The 25,515-nt window shown below is 42.8% G+C and overlaps 1 protein-coding gene across 4 annotated transcripts in view; it reads left to right on the top strand.

Moving 5' to 3' along the window:
* PPP3CA (protein phosphatase 3 catalytic subunit alpha) overlaps positions 1-25,515 on the top strand; it is a 269,945-nt gene that overhangs the window by 214,483 nt on the left and 29,947 nt on the right. For all 4 annotated transcript variants that reach the window (XM_056855980.1, XM_056855978.1, XM_056855979.1 and 1 more), the window contains exons 7-9: positions 5,765-5,842; positions 13,621-13,715; positions 23,454-23,579. In XM_056855980.1, the coding sequence (XP_056711958.1) occupies positions 5,765-5,842; positions 13,621-13,715; positions 23,454-23,579 (299 nt within the window). The remainder of the gene's footprint in view (positions 1-5,764; positions 5,843-13,620; positions 13,716-23,453; positions 23,580-25,515) is intronic.

The following is a 25,515-nucleotide window of genomic DNA, read 5'->3' as shown; positions in this document are numbered from 1 at the left end:
TCAATTAGTATTTCATGAAATTCGTGCGCTAATGTTTGGATTGCCCTGTAGATGTTTAAATAGGTGCAATATATTCTGAGAGATCCATGTTGCTCAGATTTAGTGGAAGTTTTAGTTTTGTGTTATCTATTACTATCATTATTCAGTTGACCACTGATAAAGACTTTGTCAAAATGTTATGTGGTCTTGTGTGGAGTTCTCGTGTGTTTTGCCATGATCAAATTGTATTCTGTCTAGATTGTTTTGTTTATTTGTTTCTAAATAGTGGGCACTTTGACATAACATGTGTATTTGATCATTTATTGACTTTTTGTGTTTTGTTTCTCTGCTTATTGGGATAGTTGCAGGTTTCAGTTCCCCCTTTCGTACATTACTTCTTCAGAAAGTACACACTCAACAGAAAGTTGAAGAAACGTGATGCATGTTTGCAAAATATATGTATGTTTTTCTTTGCACATGTAAAACAATCTTTGATGTAACCTAAACACTGTAACATGTTAAGAGGCTCAAAGTCTAGTTATATACACTACAGCAATAAAATAAGTTTCCTGGGATGTGATTGTCTTGTCAGGCTCATCCTTCTTAATTTGGAAAGACAGTGTCACAGTTTGGGCCCATGGCATCTTTACTGATGTGAAGTGTGGCTGGTAGGGGATTTAGCTTTTGCACCATAACACAGCTGTACACAAAGCAGAGAATTGCAGAGAGACTAGTCTCATCAGCCACGAAGCCTCCTTGCACTAGAACTAGCAAGAGTGAGATAGGGGGTTCTTTTGGATTCCTTTAAGAGCTTCCAGATCAGGCTTGCTAGCTGGTCGTAGCAAGGAGAAAGACCTGATTGTGCCAGCTATGGCCTGCTTTCTCCTTGCTCCTTCTTTGTCTTGCCCAACTTTGAACCTCACAGGGCTGAAATCTGATGGAGGCTTTAGCACTGAAAAAAATGAGGTCTTGTGCCTGAAAATGTCAGTGAGGGAAGATATCAGATTATTTCAGTTTACAGATGACTTCTGGGAATTTCATTGTGCTGACTGGATAACAATATTTTGGCTGCAATTGATCTATGATGTCTTTGTAACCATCCAACTCTTTGGGGATGTGATCCTGTGATGCCACTTTTGCAACCTTCTGCCAACCCATTAGCAAAATGTATCTTGCTTCTTCTCTGTTTCCTGCAAAATTAATTTCCCATATGACTTTTAAATGGACTAATAAAACTCGTATTTTATAATTTACCAGTAGTCCCCTGTTGAGTTCATGTCTTTGGGTGGCCCTTTTATTTTAAATATGAATGTGACTTTCACAGTCTCCTATGAGAGTAACAATGCAGGAAAAACAATTTACACGTGTATGTAAATTTTACATTTTTTTCTGAAATAAGATATCTCCATCCCCCTAATTATGATTAATGTTTAACAAAGCTTTTTCACAGCATTTTTTTCTCTTAAAATGCAGTTAATCAAACATTATCGCTCCTGAATACTTCAAAAATTGTAAATGTCTGGGCACAGATCCAGCTAGGCTGCATATTCATGCAGCATGGGATATTTTTTTTCTGCTAACAGTTCATAGGCTAACCTGCATACTATGTTTGAATTTTGGAAGACTGCTGATTGAATGTGGAAGCGAGTATTAAGGTTAGATAATATAAGGTATGTTCACCTGCGTGGCTTCTATGCAGTCCCACATTGGGACTGCACAGGCGCAGGCCAGCCACGGATAAGATTTGTCAGCTTCTAGCAAAATCTGAGAGAGTGCTCCCCCTCCCCTTGGGGCATGCAATCTTCCTGCCCCTCGGTCACATGACCCAAGGGGGAGGGAGCAGTCTTCCCTCCAGTTCTCTTTCTGCCGCCACGGAGAGACAACGTGTTGGCTTTGTCTCTAGCCATGGAGTCCAAGAAAGCTCCACTTTTCAAGAAATGTACCTCCTGTGGTACCAAGGTGGCGAAGAATGATCCTCACCTTGAATGCCTCCTTTGTTTGGGGGAAGGCCATATTCCTGCAACTTATAAAAGTTGCTCCAAACTCACCAACAAGGCCTTGAGGGTTCGGTCCACTCACCTGCTCTCTCATCATTATAAGGAGTCTCTTCGCCCACGAGGTCAATCCGCTGAGCCTGGTCCTTCGACCGGTAAGCCGCAATCCAATGGCCGCGGCTCTTCGTGCCATGCGTCCCGCTCCAGATCGCCTTCCCAATCAAACGCATGAGCTCAGCTTAAGCGACGACTGTCTCCACCAAATATTCTGACAGTGGGGTTTCCCGCAAGTGGACCTTATTGCAACACACCTCAATTCTGTGTGTCGCAGGTTTTATTCGAGGGCGGGAGCCAGCCCGGGCTCATTGGGGGATGCCTTTCAGACGATTAGGAACGGGGCTCTCTTTTATCTCTTTCCCCCATTCCCTCTACTTCACAAGGTCCTAGCCAAGTTGAACCATGACAAGAGAGATGCCATCATTGTCACTCCCTTTTGGCCCAGGTGGTTGTGGTCCGCAGTGCTCATGTCACTTGCGCAAGGGAACTACATCCTTCTCCCGAAGGATCCCTCCCACTTCCCCCCAGATCTGCAACTCGCTGCCTGGAGGGTGCGGCCCCAGGGCAGTGGTCTGACACGGTAGTTAGGTCTTATTGCACTCTTTAAAGTCCTCCACGAGACGATCTTATGATGCAAAATGGAGACATTTTTCTGAGTGGGCTAAAGTCAAAGATATTTTGCCAATTACTTGCCCACTGTCTGTTGTGTTTGATTATCTGCTAACCCTCAAAGGTGATGGCTTATCTAATTCATCCATTAAAGTTTATTTAGCCGCAATTTCGGCTTTTCACCCAGATATCGACTCCTTTTCAGTCTTTTCTCATCCCCTTTCCAAAAAGTTTTTGAGAGGTCTCACTAATTTGTATCCTCCCGTCACTCCGCTCGTTCCTCAGTGGAGTCTCTCCTTAGTACTTTCTCAACTCATGAGACCTCCCTTTGAGCCATTGGCCACTTGTGAAATGGCTCTACTGTCGTTTAAAGCTGCCTTTTTGGTCGCAATTACCTCAGCAAGGAGGGTCAGTGACTTATCAGCACTCTCACACTCCCTTCCTTATACTAAGTTCCACTCGGATAGGGTGGTACTGAAGCCAAAGATCTCTTTTTTACCCAAGGTTGGTAAGCCTTCCACCTTACCCAGGACATTGTCCTCCTGGTTTTTTCCCCTCACCCATCCTCAGATGCTGATAGGGCATTACACTCCCTTGATGTCCGAAGAGCCCTCCTTTTTTCATTAAGAGATTTCAGAACTTTCGTAAGGACGATAACCTTTTTGTTTGCTTCGGGGGACACCATAAAGGTCGTCGTGATCTCAGAAGGTGGGGACACCTGAAACAGAGCCTTAGAAGATGAGCATAGTGATTGGGTAGGTTCATAAGAGAGTAGGTGGTCCTTCAGGTATATACGGTCCAAGACCATATAGGGTTTTTAAGGTCAACACCAGCAACTTGAATTATGCCCTGAAATAGATTGGGGGCCAGTGAACATGGGCCAAGACTGGAGAGATATGGTCCCTTTGACCCACTCTAGTCAATGTCCTGGCTGCAGGGTTCAGTACTAGTTGAAGTTATTGAACATTTTTCAAGGGCAGCCCCACAGAGTGCATTGCAGCAGTCTAATCTAGATGTAACCAGAGCATGCACCACAATGGCCAGATTGTTTCTGCCCAGGAAAGGCCAGAGCTGGCTAACCAGTTGAAGCTGGTAAAAGACATTCTTGGCCACAGCTGCCACCTGCTTATCCAGCAAAAGGCCTTGGTCCAAGAGCACCCCCAGAGTATAGCCCTGTTCCTTCATGTGGAGTGCTACCTCATAGGGCTGTCAAAAAAAAAAATCCGGTACAGTTCGGATTCGGCCGAATTTGACCCTTGTGGGTTCGGTACGTGCCGAAGTCCGAACTCCCCCGCTTCGGATCCCCGGTAATTTGGGGGGATCCGGAGTTCGGGGAAAAATTCGGCCGAAGCGCGCCTTCAGGGATTCCCTGAAGGCGCGCGGGGGCCCTTTAAACTGATCTGAGCCTCCCAGCTGGGAGGCGCAGATCAGTTTAAAGGGCAGCCGCGCCTCTCCAGCGGGCTCCGCTGAAGGGGGGCGGCTTTCATTTAAACTCATCTGTGCCTCCCGGCCGGGAGGCGCAGATGAGTTTAAAGGGCAGCCCGCCCCCCTTCAGCGGGCTCCGCTGGAGAGGCTCGGGCTGCCCTTTAAACTGATCTGAGCCTCCCAGCTGGGAGGCGCAGGTCAGTTTAAAGGGCAGCCCGTGCCTCTCCAGCAGAGCCCGCTGAAGGGGGGCGGGCTGCCCTTTAAACTGACCTGCGCCTCCCAGCTGGGAGGCTCAGATCAGTTTAAAGGGCAGCCCGCGCCTTTCAGCGGGCTCCCCTGAAGGGGGGCCGAATTGGCCGAATTTATTCGCGAACTCCCGAACTCGCTGAATTCGGCCCCCCCCCCCGGTTGCCCGCCAGTTTTGTGTTCGGATCCGTCCGAACAGAAAATCACCGAATCAGGGGAAATTCGGTTGATTTTCAGTTCGGACCGAACCGAATTGACAGCCCTACTACCTCATCCAGAAGAGGTGACACCCAGGTCAGACCTTCTTCTCACCAGTAAGAGTTCCATCTTATTGGGATGTAATCATTTGTTTCCTCTCATCCTTTTTCGTCTATAGAAGGAGACTATAGAAGGAGAAGGTTATAAAATATGATCATTCTTACCTTTGATACTAATAATGTCTAGCTTCTAATTTTTTCAATGTGCATTGCCAGTTGAAGTTTAAGTTGATGTTGTAAGTATATTCACAGTGTTGTTATTGAGACAGAAACAGAAAGCTAATATTCCCCATTGATTCTTCCTTTAACTCTTTGTTGCCTAACAAGAATTTTAGAGAACAAGCATCTTGAACCTAAGTATTAAAACATCTTAAACTTCTTTTCCTGTTTTGGATGTCCTATCTATCTGGGAGGTCCTTTCTTATTTATACCTGGTTTGTGCCTTTCAAGATTTGCTTAGTGGTGTGGAATCAGTAGCTTGCACACTAGTGGTGGAAAAACCCAGCACAATTTGTGAACTCTCCATGTAGTCAGGAGGTTCCATATAAAGATCTGCAATAGGTATGTATAAAATAACATGTAAACCAGCCCATATAAGATCTGACTGGAACATGCTTCTTGCATTAGTATTTGGATGCACCCCTGAGTAGCATTCATAGATTTTGCATCTGTTAATACTTACACAGCTTTCTCCATGGTACTGTGAAGTCTCACAATTTGTAAGTTTTGATTTAAGGCAGTAGTGGAAAATGTTATTATACAAATGCAGTTTTTCAGTGCTTCTTTCCACAGAAGGCCAAACTAGACATTAGGGCATCCACAACCCTGTTTCAGCCCATGAAAAGACACGGGGGGTGGGGGAGGCCAAGATTGTCTAGTCCTGCCAAGCTGCTGGCCCAATCAGGATCGGGCTCTTGCGCCATTTTTACATGGCCCAGTTCAGCTCTAAAATGTCATCGGTGTCCACAGGTCAGACTCATGGATGCAGTAACATCTAGTTCTGCCCAAAACTCAATGTTTATTAAGTGCAGTTTTCACGAGTTATGACCTGAGAGAGACTGAAAAAGTGAGAAAATCACCTGACTCTATAGTCTGAACCATTTTATTCAGTAAGACATTGGTGAGTGTCAAAGGCAAATGTATCACCTCTGGTCACCTCAATAATACACGCTTCTCTTTTTTTTCCCTCCCTGACAGTTATCCTGCTGTATGCGACTTCTTACAGCAAAATAACTTATTATCTATACTCCGAGCTCACGAAGCCCAGGATGCCGGGTGAGTGTTTAAATAAATAATGCTCCTGCTTGTTGCCTTCTGTACATTTCCTCCATCTGTGAAGGTAAAACAGATCGTTCTTCAGTATACTTCAAAATGAAAATGGGCGTAGTCCTAGTGTTCAGAAATTGCTGGTTGGGTTTTTATATTACGTACCTGCCTTTGGTGAGGGAGTACTTCTTGGGGCATGTAGATGTACCATTATGTTCTAGTTTAGGCTCCAAACCATGATTTGCATTCTACATATGCACTTAAACAATGTTCTTTGCCACATCGCCCATCTTTCCCAAGAATCTCCAAATGCTGTTCCAAGCCACTGAGGCCTTACTTGACTACCCTCAGGCCTTTCACTAGTTGCTGGCTGCAACAGTGGAACAGAATAGCCAAAGAATTGCCTGTTGAGATCTTCATCCTGTTCCTGGCAGAGCTATGTTCCAGGTGTATTGTTTCACAGTGTTCCTCTCCCATTTTCCATATTTTCTGAATCTCAAAATACTTCAGAACATTTGCTTGTTCACTTAATAATTGTTAACTATTTCTCTTGTCCCAATGTCTGTCTTTGCTTTTGCAATGGCGACCTTTTTAGCAGCTGTAAGGTACAAGAAAGGTCAGTTACTTGAGTAGGAATGTAGATTGGAAGACAAGGCTGTGGACAGAGAAGCTGGGAGGAAAGACTAGAGTGGTTAGGGAACTCCTAGAGTGGTTTCCATTTCCATCCACTCTGGAGGCCATCTCTGTAGTCAGGCAACCTCCGTAGGTGGAGCAATGGCCCAAACCACACTTTGCACAAACTCTGGTTTGCAACCTTGTTTCAAACCATGACAGAGGGAGGAGAGATGGAGGCAACATAAGCCTGTGTGAAAGTATCAGCACTCCTTACTTATATACTGATGCATCCTGAAACAGCCCATGGTGACAATGAACATTCCTAAAATGAGAGCTGACCTACTCTAGCCATCTCTTCCCTAGAGGTCTTAGCTGTCTTTGTAGGGAATGAAATGTATTATGTACTTATTTGGATACATTTCCTTTTTTTTCCTATTGTCGGGCTCATTCCTGTCACTCAGTAATTTTAGTCAGCGTGTGCACAAATTGTGTGAACACATGAAGCTGCCATATACTGAATCAGACCCTTGGTCCATCAAAGTCAGTATTGTCTACTCAGACCAGCAGCGGCTCTCCAGGGTCTCAGGCTGAGGACTTTCACATCACCTACTTGCCTAGTCCCTTTATCTGGAGATGCCAGGGATTGAACCTGGGACCTTCTGCATGCAAAGCAGATTCTCTACCACTGAGCCACGGCCCCTCCCCTACTTCTGAGTAGGTTCATGCTTGCAGGAGTAGGTCTCATTATTCATTAACTTCCCTAATATGCAGGGCTCTTTGGAGAGATGCAGCGATTGCTTGGAACAGGAATACCTGTTATAGGTCACTGAGAGGAAACACAGCTCTGTGGTCTCTTTTTTGCTCAGGCTAACAGCTACACTGCCAATTAATTTTTGTTTTTGTTTTTGCACGTAGACAGATGGGGAAAATGTAAAGTGTCTTTGGGTTCACAAAAATGAAAACCATACATTAATTATTTAGTTCTTCTACATTCAGTAAATAATTTAAAACCGTAGCACCCAGTTTTCATTACACAGTCGCTTATTATGCCACATATTTAGCATGTTTGTCAGATTTCCAGCTTTGGTCCGAGTATTCTCACAGGGCTGCTTCTCATATGTCAGTTCTCATTCATGTAGACAGCTTCTATGTAGCATTATTATGGAGGGGGTAATTACTTTTTAGGAAATCTACTTTGTTAGATATAGTCATTGATTTCGCTTATACTCACTTTTTCTTTTTAAAGAGGGATTTGTCTTTCATTTCTCTGTGGAAAAAAGATTAATGCACCCTTTTGCAACTTCAGCCCTTGCAGTTGTTTTATGTTACACAACACGGGGTGGTGCTCTAGCAGGAGGATAGGAAGATTTTGGGAAGACACTTTCTGCCTCTGAGCAGGCGTTCCAGGGGACGTCCCAGCGTCCCAGGAGGCATTCCTGGGGTGTTTTGGGAGAAAGAGCTGCCATTTGGCAGCCTCCTGTCCCCTTTCAGCCCTGGACGCCAGCGCCAAGAATGGCGTTGCTGCACCTCCTATTCTCGCTATTCTCTATGGGGCTTTTTGCCCAATTTTACACAAAAAAAGCCTGTTAGAGGCTTTTTCATGCTTTTGGCATGTGGGGAACTTCTTAGGAGGAACTGTGGTGGTGCCTCCTCCCCACCGTCCCTGCACGTCGAAAGCTCAGGAATGGGCTGTAAGAAAGTCAGATGTGGGAAGCTCCCTGGTAGAAGGATGGGGGAAAGATACAACAAATGCAGCTGTTCCAAAGGGTACCCTGCACAAAATATTGTTGTCACAAAGCAGCAAAAATAAAAAAAGATACCTGTTGCATTCAGGCCAGAGATCCCCCTCGGGAATCTTTGCGGTTTTCACTCCCATATAGGGTTGCCAGCTCCAAGTTGAGAAATACCTGGAGATTTGGGGGGTGGATCTTGAGAAGGCCAGGGTTTGGGGAGGGATGGGGCTTCAATTGGGTATAATGCCATATAATGCAATTGGATATAAGTCCACCTTAAGTGGCCATTTTCTCCAGGTGAATTGATCTCTGTCTCCTGGAGATCAGTTGTAATAGCAGGAGATCTCCAGCCACCACCTGGATGTTAAAATATACAAAAAATTACCTATGCTGTACAATGGATATTTTCAATAAGAAACAACAGCACGAGGCTCATATGCAATGATAAAGCCTTTACTCTTGAGTAGACCACAATTCTTTACTCTTGAGTAGACCATGATTTTACATGTAATTAATTCATTACACTCCTTTGCATGAAATAATATACAATTGATGACTATGTACAAACAACATTCAATACACACATATAATCAAATCTCTCCAAACACAATATGAAATAATTGCAAAACTCAATGCAGGAAAAATTCTCGTATGGCTTAATTAAGGAGCACGGAGCCCCATGCCCCCGCCAAGATGGGGTGTTGAAAGAGAAGACTTGGATAGAATCGGAGGAGTCCAACATCCAGAATCGGAGGAGTCCAACATCCAGACGTCACCTCTAGATTAGTGTGCGTTTCGCCAAAGAGACTGCTTCATCAGTAAGCTGGTCTCTGTATAATTTCCCGGCAAATTGCCAACATGCAACGCAGTTTTCACGGCAAATTGCCAGTATTCAACCACTTCAAGGATGAGAAGCACCTCTACAAAAAATAACATTATACTCTTAAGGAGTTTTAAGGAAACTCTTAAGGAGTTTAAAGAAATTTAAGGAAAACCAGGACACGCCCCTCATAGCGCACTATCTTGAGAAGGGGCATACTGAAAATGACATGCATTTTTTTCGTAATTTGGCAATACAGACCACGTCCGTTCTGCCGGCAGGACAGACGGAAGATACTTCTTAGGCAGGAAATGATCTTCCTTTTTAAAACTTTAGTGCCCGCCGGTCTGAACACTGATTTTGACTTGTCATGTTTTCTCTAATTTTCCTTTAACTTCCTTCTGGTTTTCCTTAAATTTCTTTAAACTCCTTACGAATTTCCTTAAAATTCCTTAAGAGTATCCTCATCCCCATTGAGAAGATTGTAAATAATAATTTTGTAAACAATAACTTTCCAAATTAATCAAAATAGAATGAAGGTACTACTGGCATGCTGAATGGCTGTTCCTTTAAATGAAATAACCTGACTCATGCATTAGGTATGTGACTGCAGCTGACTGTGGTTTGCCACCAACAGCATTAAATTGGATCCATAGCAATGAGACCACTGAACCTTAGGACAAAGAAAGGGAACCCATTGAGGTTTTGGTGGTCTGAATCTTATGGTAAGCGTGATGATTTGCATTTCTGATGCTCCTTTAATTACAATAATTTAAGAGGGACTTATGTTATAGTAAAAAATGTTATTTTTTGTAGAGGTGCTTCTCACCCTTGAAGTGGTTGAATACTGGCAATTCGCCATGAAAACTGCGTTGCATGTTGGCAATTTGCCAGGAAATTATACGGAGACCAGCTTACTGATGAAGCAGTCTCTTTGGCGAAACGCACACTAATCTAGAAGTGGCGTCTGGATGTTGGACTCCTCCGATTCTGCATGTTGGACTCCTCCAATTCTATCCAAGTCTTCTCTTTTCAACGGGGCACCCATTAATTCAGGCCATTGTCATCTCCGCCAGCTGGATAGATGCCAAATTGCTCTGACGATTGCTCCGGATCCAAGAAATGAAGGCAGATGGTCATCTAGAGAGTCTATCACAAGCTCTCTATCAGCTCTAACTAAGATTAACCCGGACTCCATCGACTTAGTGAAGTTCAATTACTTACCTAGACTTAATCGGGACACTAGAGTTGTCTTAACGTTCAGGAGTGCCACCATTCCTAAGACTCTATGGGGCAGAAAAGCCCACTTGGCTCATTTTAATATCATTCTCACAAGGTTCTTTCGGGACCCCCTCATAAAACCTTTGTTCCTGGGGAACCCCATTATGAGATCTAAGAATTACTCTCCTGCTAAGAAAGGTTCCCCGATGAACTCTTCCCACACAATAAAAACCACTGCTAATCCACCTATAGAATGTGCAGAGTCGCTTGTTCACAAGCAGTCTGCTTCTCTTCTGAACAACAACTTATCAATGCTTCATGAAAAATTGGATATCACGAGGAAGCAAATTCCTCCCTTACTACCATCTAATCCTACGGAAATAAACTTGGTCACTCTAGCAGATACCCAGACTGCTAGCTCTCTACAGGACATTTCTATACCTTCGAACAACAAACTCAACGCCCCTCCAGAACTTGAGGAAATTGCTCTTACTTGCTCCAATCTATCAATTGCAGAACACCTTGAACCTTCAGATTCCAACTCACTTTCGCACGTTTTAACTAAGAAGGTGCTCACTAACGGCTGTGTTTGCCCTGAATCCCACGTTTCTATAAATCTCATTACTCTGGAGGACTGACTACTCCCGCAAAACATATCTTGTTCATCTATGCCCACCAAATTGTGCTTGGCCTCCTGGAACATCTCTGGTTGGGGGAGGAAATTTAAAGACCTAGATCTTATGAGATTCTTGCTTTCTTTTGACATCGTATTGCTACAAGAAACCTGGTGCACCAGTGATCCTTTTGCTCCCGGATTTACCGTTTTTTCGCTACCAGCATATAAATTACATTCCAAGGGTCGTCCTAAGGCAGGTCTTTGTTGCTTGGTGAACTCTACAACAAAATTTAAAATCACCTCTTTGTCTTCTGAGCCTCCGTATGCTCAAGCCATTCTACTCAGACACCAGTTGGGCCTTTTCCTAGTAATAAACGTTTATATTCCTCCTATGCCCACGATTAAATCACGGAACCTAGCCTGGACAACCCTGAGGAAATATTTGGATTCATTGATTGCCAGCTATCCATCAGCCTGTATTATTTTGGCAGGAGATTTAAACGCCAGACTGGGCCCCAACAATGATGCCGTGTCGTCCTATATACCATGGATTAATGATTAATTGCTCCCACCCCTGCTTTTTACTCCAAGGATTTCTAAAGACCAAGTCACCAACAGCGCAGCTCCACTTCTGATTGATCTAAGCATTGGACTCAATTTAAGGATTTTAAACAGCTCCTCCCTGGGGGATATCCCGGGGGAGTTCTCGTTTATTTCCCCTCGAGGCTCTAGTGTGGTGGATTACATTATGGTTTCCCTTGATGCCCTCCCTAGGGTGAGCGACTTCTCCATCGGAACACGCTGTGAAAGTGAGCACCTCCCTGCACAGTTGACTTTATCATTGCCCCCCCCCCCCGGACGCTCATCGTTCAGATGTTTATGATTTGAACAACTCGTATATCTCCCATCGAAGTTTAAAATGGACAGGCAATCTGAGAGATGCTTTATCTCAGTGGTCAATCTCAGACCAAGGTACGAAGCTGAAATATACCATCTCCTTTGATGACTCTTTACCTAGGGCCTTAAATGTAAATCAAGACATATCATCTTGGCTGGGGCATGGGGCTCCGTGCTCCTTAATTAAGCCATACGAGAATTTTTCCTGCATTAAGTTTTGCAGTTATTTCATATTGTGTTTGGAGAGATTTGATTATACGTGTGTGTTGAATGTTGTTTGTACATAGTCATCAATTGTATATTATTTCATGCAAAGGAGTGTAATGAAATAATTACATGTAAAATTGTGGTCTACTCAAGAGTAAATATAAGACTTTAATGTAAACAATCGTGGTCTACTTAAGAGTAAAGAATTATGGTCTACTCAAGAGTAAAGACTTTAACATTGCATATGAGCCTCGTGCTGTTGTTTCTTATTGAAAACCACCTGGAGGTTGGCAATCCTACTCCCATAGCATGACTCTTCCTTCCTTCCTCCCTCCCTCCCTCCCTCTCTCCCTCCCTCTCTCCCTCCCTCTCTCTCTCTCTCTCTCTCCAATGCCACCACCCTCTACCCCCAATATTGCGTTGGTAATGGTCTTTGAAAGGTTGTTGAATTTCAAAGTTGTTTGTGGTATGACGCAGCAGGCTGTTGCTTTGAGTGTGTGTGTTTTTATGTTCCAAACATTCACCACTGATCATATGGTTGTCTAAACTGTTGCCAGCATTTGTTCTAAATATGGCTGCACACTTTTTTCCAATAAATTCAAAAGCTTTGTACAACATATTAGGCATCTTTACTGAGGTACTCAACAACTTATCGAGTTATGTTTTCACTGATGGTTTTCTGTAATAGAAGTATCTACATAGAATGCTAGTGTGTAATTACTCTCGATGTGGTAAAGTACATTACATTTACATTTTATTGTTACGGCCATTGGCCAGCACAGGTAAAGTACTTTTTTTCACTTTACTGCCAAGATTTTGAGGGACTTTGTATTATTTCACTATTAGGCTAGGGTTTTTCAGTGTGGTTATCCAGTATGTGTCCATTTTTTTCTTTTTTGGTTCACTTTCAAAATTCTGGGTTTTTAAATTTTTTGCTACTGATCGACTAAATATCTACCAGCTGAGACTGTTTAAACTTATTCTCATCACAAGTGTAAATACAAAGAGAATTTTAGTAGGCTTATTTTCCGTACTGCTCTAGAACTGACATCCTTTGCATTTCCATGAAAGGGTGAAAGAATCTGGATTATTTTGTGTACAGTACTGTCTTAACATAGTTCAAAAAATACAATTATTCCTTTTAATAGGCAGTTTGGGGTGTACCTAACTATTTCCCTTCCTTTGGTGAAACCAAAGTGGCTTTTTAAATTTGGAAGGAAGTGTGGTCCATGGTGTCAAAACAGATACAGAAAGGGCATGTGGGCAGTCTTTCATCCGCTTATTCTGACTTGCTGGAGCATCTTCTATCCAATACCCAAATGAAGACAATCAGTTATTTGCGCATCTTTAAAGGCCTGTTTTAAGTCTGTGTAACCAGGTTTGGGCCTGCTTTAAGTCTGTGGTGTATCTAACATGCATTCTACTCAAGCATTATTGGCATAATAATTGTGAAACCTTACTACCTGGTGAACTGTATCCTGTGACCGTAAATGAGCATACAGTTATGGACATGCACGCTTCTGCAAAATCCATGTAACATCACAACTGCGTACTGGATTCTTCCTTTGTCTACAACTTAGCCAGATATCCTGTAGCAAATCCATAACAAGGTCTAAATTAATACCACCATGTGAGAAATTAATGATACTAATAATATTACTTATGCAATTTGTCGTAGGTACCGTATGTACAGGAAAAGCCAGACAACAGGCTTCCCTTCGCTAATTACAATTTTTTCAGCACCAAACTATCTAGATGTATACAATAACAAAGGTAAGAGCATCTTTCATACTACAAACAAGTTCAGATTAATTCACTGTTCTCATTTTACATTGTTTGGCTTTTTAATCTTCTCTTAACTCACGGTTGACTTTTATCACACAATTTGGATTTAATAATTTATACTGTGATTGGCTTAACAAATTTTTGCTGAGTTAGCTACTCTTGTGACTGCATCAAATGTTTCTATCACTAGGCATATGTGTGCTGTATGTATTCCTCAATGGTTATTGTTGAACTGGTTTACCAAAGGGTGCTTGTAGTTTCTAAGCACATCTCAACTTTTATGAGAATTTGAATTGATCACAGACTCAGTCAATACTGCAGAAGCTAACAATCTCTGTGTAAGAGAATTTTTGGCTTCAGTTTGATGTCATTCATCTGATTCTTCGTCTGGATGTGTGACTATTGGATTTTCAGTACTCTTATGTTTTACCATGAATGTCTGAAATTCGGAGAATGCCAGATTAAATGTGTGAATGTCCCAAAATGATTCCACAATAAAAGTTGTTCTTCATGAGATTATCAGAAATTATTCATGTTGGTCCACCAAGCAAGGTTCACCTGGTATTTTCAATGTTTATATTTGAATGTCAGCATTCACCATTTATAGATTTATTTATACATTTTTTAAATTTGTATCCTGCTCTACCCCAACCAAAGCCAGGCTCAGATATAATTGTTGCATATTGTACTAGCATCATCTGTGTGTCTATGTATGTTGTACATATGCTGTTCTTATAATATTGAGAAGGCTGAGGAGCAGAGATCCAGAGCAAAATTCTTTATTAATTAGAGTAGCTTTTCAGCTGTGATGTTTGTCTTCTCAAACTATTAGCCAGTTGAATGGCTGTACAAATGTCGCAACTGGAATTAGAAGAATTAATAAGAAAATATGCATTAAACCTTCTGAGAGCTGCCACTTCTAATATCTTGAACAGTTCAAATTGCAATTCCGTAACTCATTTAAACAAAGTTTGTGCAAATTATGTTATATGCAGAACTGTGCTGGGATTGGAGCTTAATCTCTGCTCAGCCATGGGTTCTTTGGAGACATTGCATTCGAGCCTCTCTTTCCATCTGCATAATGAGGATTTTCATGACCTACTAATGCAGACATATAAAACTTAGCCTGGCCTGTGGCTCAAATGTGTTTCCAGTTTGTGTCTCAGCAGTCTACAGCAGGGGTGTCAAACATAAGGCCTGCGGGCCGGATCTGGCCTTTTGAGAGCTTTTATTCGGCCTGCAAGCCAGCCGAGGCAGCCACCCCCTCCAGTTCCATTCTGGGCTGGCGAGGCATGGCCCGGCCCGACCAAATGACACTTATGTCATATCCGGCCCTCGTAACAAATGAATTCGACACCCTTGGTCTACAGCAGGGGTCGGCAGACTCATTAGTCAAAAGAGCCAAATATCAACAGTACAACGATTGAGATTTCTTTTGAGAGCCAAATTTCTTAAACTTAAACTATATAGGTAGGTACACTGTTTATTAACTTAATCAACTTTAATTAAAGTTTTAAGTCTTAATTAAACTATAGGTACACTGAATAAAACTTGATATCATACTTAATAGTGATCTTATTTTTGATAAAAATTAAATTGTAAGTCCCTGCCATTTCCCCCTCCCCGTCCGGAGTCCTCGTCTGGAGGCCTGGTCTACCGCCATAAAAGCCTATTGGTAGACCTGGCCTCCGGCTGAGTCCCATTGGGAGCCCAGGTCTACCCATTGGCTTTCTTGGCAGTAGACCTGGCCTCCGGAGGCCCATAGAAGCCAGTTGGTAGACCAGGCCTCTGAAGGGGGACATTTTCCCCTCCTCGGAGTCCAGGTCTACCGCCAAGAAAGCCAGTGGGTAGACATGGCCTCCCAATGGGACTCAGCCGGAGGCCAGGTCTACAAAGGAAGCCCGCCCCGCCCAACAGCTTATAGGCGGGGGGGCCAGGAACCGCCGAGCCGCCCGCCCAGCAATTGCGCAGCTAGAGGGGAGGGGAGGCTTTAGCCTCCCAACCACTGAGGGCAAGGGAAAGGGGGACCCGGCCATTCTCGATGGCAGGGGGGAGGGAGAGACAGCGCGCCAGCTCGCCCGCTCTCGCTCTCTCTCAGGCGCGCCGGCTCTGCAGCCCGGCTGCTGGCGTGAGTGGGTGCAAGAGCAGGGGCCGAACCAAGTTCGGAGAGCCGCACTCAACATGCCAAAGAGCCGCATGCGGCTCTGGAGCCGCAGTTTTGAGACCCCTGGTCTACAGGTTACATTAAATAAAGAAGGTTCATAAACAAAGGTCATTGAAAATTTTGCAGCCAGATGGTTATTGTATGTACATCATTTCTGTTATGACTTTCAGCTGGATGTGTAAATGGATTCCACTGAAAAACATTGCATTGGTGGTAATGTCATTGACAAGAAATTAAAACTGTGACTCTTTCACACATACAAGAGCTAGTGAATTTTGTATAGTGGTTAGAGCATCTGTCTAGGATCAGGGGAACCCAGGATCAAATCCCCACTCAGCCAAGAAGCTCAATGGGTGACCAGTTAGGTCTTCCAGCCTAACCTACCTCACAGAATGGTTGTGAGAGACGAGAGAAGAATTATGTTCACCACCCTGAGCTCCTTGGAGGAAGTATAGGGTGAAATTGCTAGGAACTGGTAAATTGATATTTAATGTTGTGGTCATCAGGCAATGCACATGGAACTACAAACCAGTTTTCAATCTATAAATGCTTGGAAGTATCAACTTTGTTCTCAGTTGTTTAGAATGTGTGCACCCACAAAGGGAGATCAAGTTGCATAAACAATGCAGTGCTGCCATTAATGGACTTTCTAAACCATCTCAATAATATCCATCCAAACATTCAGTTTACCATGGAAAAAGAAATTGAGGGTAAACTCCCATTTCTTGATACCCTTGTCATCCGTAAAACAAACTTTCAGTTAGGTCACAAGGTCTACCGGAAACCAACTCACACAGATGGCTACATACACAAAAACTCCAACCACCACCCCTGACAGAAAAGAGAAATAATCAAAACATTAATGGACCGTGCAAAACGGATCTGTGAACCACAGTTTCTCAAGGAAGAAATTAATCATCTAAATCACGCAGTGCTAGCAAACGGCTATTCCAGAAATGAAATCAGAAGGACCATTAAACCAAACAAAAATCAGAAAACTCAGGAAAAACAGTCTCCTATAGGAAAGGTATTCTTGCCATTTATTAAAGGAGTCACTGATAGGATGGAAAAACTTTTGAAAAAAACATAACCTACAAACAGTGTTTAAACCCACCAAGAAAATACAACAGATACTATGATCAGCAAAAGACAAAAGAGACCCCCTCACCTCTGCAGGAGTATATTGTATACCTTGCAGTTGTGAACAAGTTTACATCACGACCACACAATGCAGCATACAAACAAGGATAAAAGAACATGAAAGATACTGCAGACTTGGCCAACCTGAGAAATCAGCAGTGGCTGAACATGGACTGACCCAAACAGGACACAGTGTCTTATTCCAAGACACTGAAAGACTGGACAATTCTACCAACTATTTTGTCAGATTGCACAGAGAAGCCATTGAAATTCATAAACATCAGCACAACTTTAACAGAAGAGAGTTTAAGAATGAATAAGGCTTGGCTTCCTGTCCTGAAAACCGCCAGACTAACAAAGACTACAGTCCACAATAGCCATGCTGATTAGCCTTGGATTCCACATGTTAACAGATCACTTCAGGATACAATGGTTCCACATTAACATACCACACCCTCATTAGCACATTATCTTGATTCTTACAGGACAATGATTTGCACATTACCTTTAATACTTTGCAGGACAATGACTCAGCTCAAACCCAACCCCTTTCTGACTATATATTACTCTTCCTACACACTTGACACTGAGAGACACTGTCCTTCAGTGTTACTCCTCTGAAGATGTCTGCCACAGCTGCTGGCGAAACGTCAGGAAAGAAAATACCAAGACCACGGTTACACAGCCCGGATAACCTACAAGAACCAATCCTAAACAGAGTTCATCCCTTCTAAGTCCATTGAAATCAATGGACTGTTTATTACACCGTTCAACTCTGTTTAGGATTATTCTGTTAATGCTAGAATTATAGATAAATAGGATTAACATAGACAGGACTATGTGGTGACCTGTACAGTTTCTCTTGTCGACACAGGTTTTTTCCCCACTACAGTACTGGAAGCAATCATATAATATTGCATTTTATATTAGTAACTGTTAATCGTGTAGACTAATACTTTTTCCCCCTGAAAGTTTTAATGGGCCACCTAATTATCTTTTGTCCAAGATTCAAAAATGGCCATTTTTAAACATTAGCTTTAATGGCACATTAACGCTACAAGAATATATTGGGTCAAGCTTTATTCTTCTATCAATGGCTTAGAATTTTTGTAGTCTATTCTTTTCATATTGATTAGTTATAAAGCGTGTTTCGCATTTGCTTTTCTGATAACACCAGGGTACATCTATTCCAAGCCTTTAAAATAAAGGCAGCCTTTTGAAAAGCATTTTAAAATTGGTTGTTTCAAAGTTGCTTGTATTTGAGTGTCGTATCAGAGGTATACATTATTAATGCACTGTAAGTTGGAGCAGCTTTTAGATGTCTCTGAATGAATTATTTATTTCATCACTTCATAGTTTTTAAATCCTAAAAACATTGGTATTTTTGAGCCAACTGTTCTTTCAGAGGGATTTTTAAAGATTTTTTTCCTAGGGCTGCTTTTAAAAAGGCTCCCATTAGCTTTCATAAATTATAAGTATTAGATTTTAATGTTTCAAGCCATGTTGAGACAATGGTCTCAACTTTACCATCCAGTGGGTGTTAGGGGCCCCATGTATCATCATCTGTATAGTAGTAGTGAAGTTGGCCAAATCTGAGGATACTTAAATCCGGTGACTGGAACTGCAAACAGGCAAGAAAGGCTTTTCTACAAACCTGGAAAAGGCCCCAGGTTTGCAGGAAAATGCGAAAGATACATTGGGGGATTTTAAAGGCCTGAAAATGATAAAAGGAGTGTCTGTAGCTTTAAGCAATGGATCCCTTTAGTAGCTGTTGCTAGGCAACCACAATATTCTAGGGTGGGTTTCTGTGAGTAAAAAGCAGGGGGGGGGAGCAGGGTCCTTTCCAGGCCAATTTTGGCCTTTGAGGGAGGACTTGTTGGATACAGGCATCAGTCCTAGGGTTGCCAGCTCCAGGTTGGAAAATTCCTGGAGATTTTGTGGTGGATTCTGAGGAAAGCAAGGTTTGGGGAGGGGAGAGGCCTCAGCCAAATATAATGCCATAGAGTCTACCCTCCAAAGCAGTTGTTTTCTCTAGGGGAACTCCTGCCATCTGGAGTTCAGTTGTAATTCTGGGAGATATCCAGGTCCCACCTAGAGGTTGGCACCCCTAGGCCTGGCAGCAAGCTCTCGGTGACTTGATACTACTCCACTTCCATGACTCTACTAGGCTGCTTGCCTCTGTTCAAGAGCAGCCACTCTATGAAAGGCACTGTGGTGTAGCAATTAGAGCTTCAGAGTATGGTCTGGGAGACCTAGGTTCGAATCCCCATCTTGCTATTTTTATTTTATTTATACCCTGCCCTTTCCCAACCAAGTCAGGCTCAGGCCAGCTCACCAGGTGATTTGAGCCAGTCACATACTTTCATCCTAACCTACCTCACAGGGTTATTGTGCAGATTAAAAAGGAGAAGAGGAAAATAATGTAAACTGCTTTGGTGCCCATTGTGGAAAAATGTTGAATATAAATGAACAATCAATATAGCTGGAGTTGGGAGACAGATAAAAGGTAGGTTTGTGAATGGCTGAGAAGGTGAGAATGAGGGAGGGAAAGGGGAGATGCCATGGGGGGTGCCAGGAGGTAGAAAAGAAGAAATACTGAGGGGAGGGGGATACAGGGGAAAGTGAGGTGCCACCCCACAAGTTCTTAAGGGTTCCCTACCATGCAAGTGGGCCTAGCCCAGTGGCTGACACGACACAACTGGACCACAGATTTCCTAAGTAGAGATAGAGAGGCCAATAAAGTTACTTAGGTTGGCTGTTGGGTGGAAATGTTTGCCGACTCCACATTAGGAAATTCGAGTCGGAAGCGACTTGACGGCACTTAACACACACACACACAGAGATTGGTGGGTGGAGCCTGGATTGAATGGGGTTTGAGTCCTCAGCAGGCTTGGTTCCTCTATGTGCCTAATAGTCTTTGATTAAAATGTATACTAATTTTCATAGGACAGATGTTAGGCTGACTGGCCTGTAATTTCCTGGTTCCCCTCTGGACCCCTTTGGTACGGTGGTTGAATTTAGTGCTCGGATTAGTAGATCAACTATCTCACATTTGAGTTCCCTAATTTGAGTCACCTCAATTTGACTCAGAAGCAAAAAAAAATCCATTGAGCTTCTGCATCTCCTCATGTTCCTTTATCAATCCCTTTATTTTTTGGTCATCCAAAGGCCCAACTGCTTCTCTGGTTGGTTTTCTGCTCCAAATATATTTAAAGAAATATTTGTTTGTCTTGATGCTTTACCTGCTCCTCAACTTCTCTTTCTGCATGCCTAATTATTAGGGTGGCCAACCTCCAGGTACTAGCTGGAGATCTCCCACTATTACAACCGGTCTCCAGGCGACAGAAATCAGTTCATCTGGAGAAAATGGCTGCTTTGGCAATTGGACTCTATGGCATTGAAGTCCCTCCCCTCCCCAAACCCTGCCCTTCTCAGGCTCCACCCCAAAAACCTCCCGCCAGTGGCGAAGAGGGACCTGATAACCCTACTAATTAATGACACATTTATTGTTGTGGTCCTTTCTGTTCAGTTCATTGAGGCAGAACTTCCAATTGGATCTTTTCTTTTTATAGCTTCCTTGACATGTGTTATTAACTGTTCAGGCATTCTTTTTGACTTGGCAGTGCTTTTGTTAACCTGTGGAATGCATTCTAACTGGGCTCCAATTCATGTGGTTTTAAATATCTTCCAAGTATCCTCTAGGGATTAGACTCTCTTGTGTTTTCCTTTCAGCGTTTTCCCCTCATTTTTTGTAAAGTTCCCTCTTTTGAAATCAAATGTTACAGTTTTGGACTTTAGGGGCAACTTTCTGTTGATATGAATGCTGAACTTAACAGCATTATGGTCACTGTTCCCAACTGGTGCAACAACTTCTACATCTCTCATCAGGTTTTGAGCCCCACTCAGAACCAAGTGCAAGATCGCTACCCCCCTCATTGGCTGTCTGACCAACTGTTCCAGTGTACAGTCATTTGAGAGTCAGTGTGGTGTAGTGGTTAAGAGCGGTGGTTTGGAGCAGTGGACTCTGATCTGGAGAACCAGGTTTGATTCCCCATTCCTCCACATGAGTGGTGGAGGCTAATCTAGTGAACTGGATTTGTTTCCCCACTCCTACACATGAAGCCAGCTGGGTGACCTTGGGCTAGTCCCACTCTCTCAGCCTCACCTACTTCACAGTGTGTCTGTTGTAGGGAGGGGAAGCTAATTGTACGACGGTTGTAACCACTACACCAAACTAGGCATAATTAAAACCTAGAACCTGTTCATTGTTTGTTGTTAAACTAGATGCTGGACTGGGTTTACACATGGCATGTGGTCCAGTCATACTTTTAATAATTTCAGATAATGAGCTTGTTATGAATTAGCATAGGTGACTTAAATATGAACCTTCCTGCTACCCTGCTGTAACCATCTGCAAAGAGGCCATAGGACATAGTTTTACATCTGTTTCAGACTAATGATTCATCCATCTTCTGCTATCTGATTCATCTGACAGCAGGTTTCAAGCCCAGCCATCTAGCAGATCAGATAGTCTTTTTAGGCATTTTAGCACTGATCCTTAATGGAAGGTTCTAGGGAGTGAACCAGACGTCTTATCTGCAAAACATATGTGTTGCTACACAGATCCAGCACGTCCACATCAAAGGGGAAGTATATTGTGGAGATGTGTTGGATAAAGATTGGGGAAACCCAGATTCAAATTGCCATTCAGGCATGTAGCACTTCAGGTAGCCCCCTATCTGTAAGCCTACTACTATGAGATGTGTAGAGGTAAAAATGGCCTACATCCTATTTAAATATAAGTTATGATGCTAAAGTCCTGCTGTTATTTCCACAGAACTTGGAGTAATTCTGCCCCTGCAGATTATTAACAGTTCTGGGTTTATCCAGACTGTAGAGCCAGCAGAATAAATTGTTTGGGCTAGGGCTGTGCTTTTCTATGAAGAAATTGTTGGGGCTGTGCTTTTCTATGAAGAAGGGAGCGACCCCTTTGGGGACCTATAAAATTGGACCCCCTGACCCAAACTTTGCCAAACTTCGGGGTTCATGCAAAGAGAGTCCCTTGCACCTACCCTGAAAATTTGGTAACTCTGCCTCTAAAAATGAGCTTCGAAAAAAATGCCCATAGGCTAAAATAAACCCAATTATTTCTGGGGAAACTTTAAAAAAGCTGGAATACCCATTTACCGGTATGGGTATTCGGTTTATTTCGAGTCCCCCTCCCAAATTGAGTCCAATAAACCCAATCCCCAAAATTACCGAAATGCCTTTCTTCGGGTTTATTTTCGGGTTGGTAAACCTATGTGCGCCCTGACCTGGATGGCCCAGGCTAGCCTGATCTCGTCAGATCTCAGAAGCTAAACAGGTCAGCCCTGGTTAGTATTTGGATGGGAGACCACCAAGGAATACCAGGGTTGCTGTGCAGAGGAAAGCACTGGCAAACCACCTCTGTTAGTCTCTTGCCATGAAAACCCCAAAAGGGGTCGCCATAAGTCGGCTGTGACTTGAAGGCACTTTACACACACACACAAACCTCTGTGCACAGTCCTAATTGGGGTTTTGACATTTATGTTTTTATTCCTTCATACATTTATAACAAGAGTTCTTCTGTGATCCAGATCAGCTGCAGATTTCTTATCTTTTCTGTTTTATTTGGTTTGAAGTAGTCAGACACCATTGGCCAAACATTTCCCTCATTCCACTGGCTGGTAAAAGTTGCAAGCATGGATGAGACTGCATGGGTTTGGGCAAGCTTTGGCTTCTTTTACTTACCCAGAAACATATTTAGTGTATTTCAGAGATCTTAAGGTATAGAAAGAAAAGTAAGTGTATGTTCATGTGAAGGGAAGATACTGTATGTATTTATTTATTTTGTTTATTAAAATATTTATACCACTCCTTTCCTCTTGGCTCAAGGCGACTATGAGAAGGAAACAAAATCATGCTGAGTTGGCACAGCTTTTAGAGTCTTCCAATCAGTACAGTAATTCTCTTAAAACATCCTACCCAGACTGGGGACTTGTCAATTACCCACTTTTTTATGTTGATACAAGGGGACAGCCAAGGGAGGAAGAGTCAGTGCTGCCCCTCTGGCTTTTTTTTCTCCTAGGAAATGTGGGCCAAGGCCTTGGGGAAAGGAAGAGGTTTTCTACAGCACTGCTGTGGCGTCAGCAGTGAACAATAGTGTGGATCCACATCTTCCCTCCACAAGCATTTTACAGTATTCAGCAATTGTGCCCCATTTGTATACAGCTAGCTCAAGTTGCCAGAAGAATGGGCTGTGAGCATTTGCATTTCTAAAACGCCTTCTGAAGTGCGTCTGCCTGTCACTTAGTCATGAGTTTTGTTCCCAATAGGCCTGCGATAATGGAGGGTCCTGCTCCAGGTAAATGCTAATGGTTTCCTTTCACTTTCTTTTGCAGCTGCAGTATTGAAATATGAGAACAATGTTATGAATATCAGGCAGTTTAACTGCTCCCCTCATCCGTACTGGCTTCCAAATTTCATGGATGTTTTTACCTGGTCTTTGCCATTTGTTGGTGAGAAAGGTATGTCAGATACATTCTTTGTTGTTGACAATGAGGGAAGGAACTGTGCATGCACCAGCATTGAAAGAAAGAGTAGGTCTGGCCACTTCAGAACATCTGGCTCAATAGAAGTGTTTCATAAGTTCTCACTGAATACAGTATTCTTTATGATTAGTAAAGACTGCAGCTCTATCAGTATAAATTCTCCTGACTTTTGTTCCTGGCCTTTTCTTGGTATCAGTAACTTAAAGAATGCTGATGATAAAAGCATATAGTTTATTGGAAGTTTCATGGATAATCTGTGATTAAAGCTGGGTACCCAAGGTTGGGTAGAAAGAATATATATAAAAGCACTAAGTAAAGGTTAAAAATATTTTAAAACATTAAAATAGCACAATGGCATTTCCTAGGGTTTCCTAGCATGGAACAGTTAACTTTGCTTTAAAGTAAATGCAAAGGCAGAAGATTGTGATAGTAACTGCAAGTCCTCAGTATGCAGTATGTTAATTCTTTAAGACAAGGTGCAACAGGTTTTAAACTTTCCTAAGCACTCGAGTCTTGAAGACCTGGCTTCAGATTTTACTTCTGCGTATTGTGCATCCCTTCCCTCTCCCTCCCAGCTCATATCCTCATCACTTTGCAACTCATGGAGTGCACAGAAATAATGTTTTTTAACTGGATTGTGTGGTACTTAGGGCAGGGGTTTTGGTGACAAAGCTCTAACTTGCATAGTGTTTTTAACACTAATCCTTGTTGCAGCATTTCAACTCATGCCAAAATAAAGACATTACAATTTTTTTTGCTATTTCTTTATCAACTTCTCTGGTTATTACACATGACTTAAAAAAAATCCATTGTAGCCTGTTCCCCAAACTTTGAAACAGTAGCAGTTTTAGTGGTGCCTTCTATTTATAGAAGCTGTTCAGTTTTCACTTACCTTTCTGCCTACCTTAGCTTACTATTGCACAGATGTGGTTTCTAGAGGCTATTTCATTTTTAGGTTGTTTTAAGTTGTCTGTTTAAGTAGTTTTCATTGTACACCTGAAAGTGTAATGTATGAATGAAAGAAACGCATAACTGAACACACCTGTATGGGTATGCTCAGCCAACGGCTAGATTAGCTGTGGGTTCCAGTATAATGTATACAAGGTAGTGAACACTGCATGATTTTTGAAACTGTGCTAAGATTAGAAACCCACTGTTCTTCATGTTTGGGTTTACCCCCCCCCCCAAATATGCTCCAAAATACCCTACATCTGGATTAGAAGTAAGAGTCATTTGGGAATTTCCTTAGGCTAACCTCTGCGTTCAATAGAGAAGTCAAACACTGCTTTTTCAGCAAAAACCAGAAGCGTACTGGTGCAGTAGGGTCCTGGCCTTAAAAAGATGCTGTCAACTTGTATTAACAACCACATAGTGTTAGTTTTAGGTTCTTTTATGGATAAATATAGAGACTTCAGAAATGCCTTCTTTCCCTGTTTAGGCATTGCTGAGCTAAAATATTTTTCTTTTTATAACTCGCATCGCCCAACTGCCTTACACTGTGTCTGATCGCTGGTCTGTCTGGCTCAGCATAGTCTACTCTTCAAGATCTTAGTCAGGGAAAAGTCTTTCCCAGTGCCAGCTGCTCAAGACCCTTTTAACTTGGGGGTGCCAGGGATTGAAACTTCAGAAGGAAAACGAAGTGCTTTCCTATTTCCCTGTGATTTCCTCCTTGGTGGCACTGCATGAGGGGAAAAGGGTAGCCCAAGCTGAATGTCAGCACCTGGAGAACTAGATGGCTTCAGATGGCACATGCCCAGCCCTAGGTTCTAAGCCGCCAGTTGCCCTAGGCCTCTGTGTCTTCAGAGTCCCCCAGATAGCCACCTGCAGGTATCTTCTTGTTGCCCTGTCCCTCTGCTCCTGCTGCCTTTGGGCAGTCTGCTTTGACAACAAGGCATTGCTGGTCCTTTCCCTC

This window comes from Euleptes europaea, chromosome 9 (genome assembly GCF_029931775.1).
Source record: "Euleptes europaea isolate rEulEur1 chromosome 9, rEulEur1.hap1, whole genome shotgun sequence".
Classification (NCBI taxonomy): Eukaryota; Metazoa; Chordata; class Lepidosauria; order Squamata; family Sphaerodactylidae; genus Euleptes; species Euleptes europaea.
The sequence above is the reverse complement of the archived record's forward strand: the minus strand, read 5'-3'. Positions and strand labels throughout refer to the sequence as shown.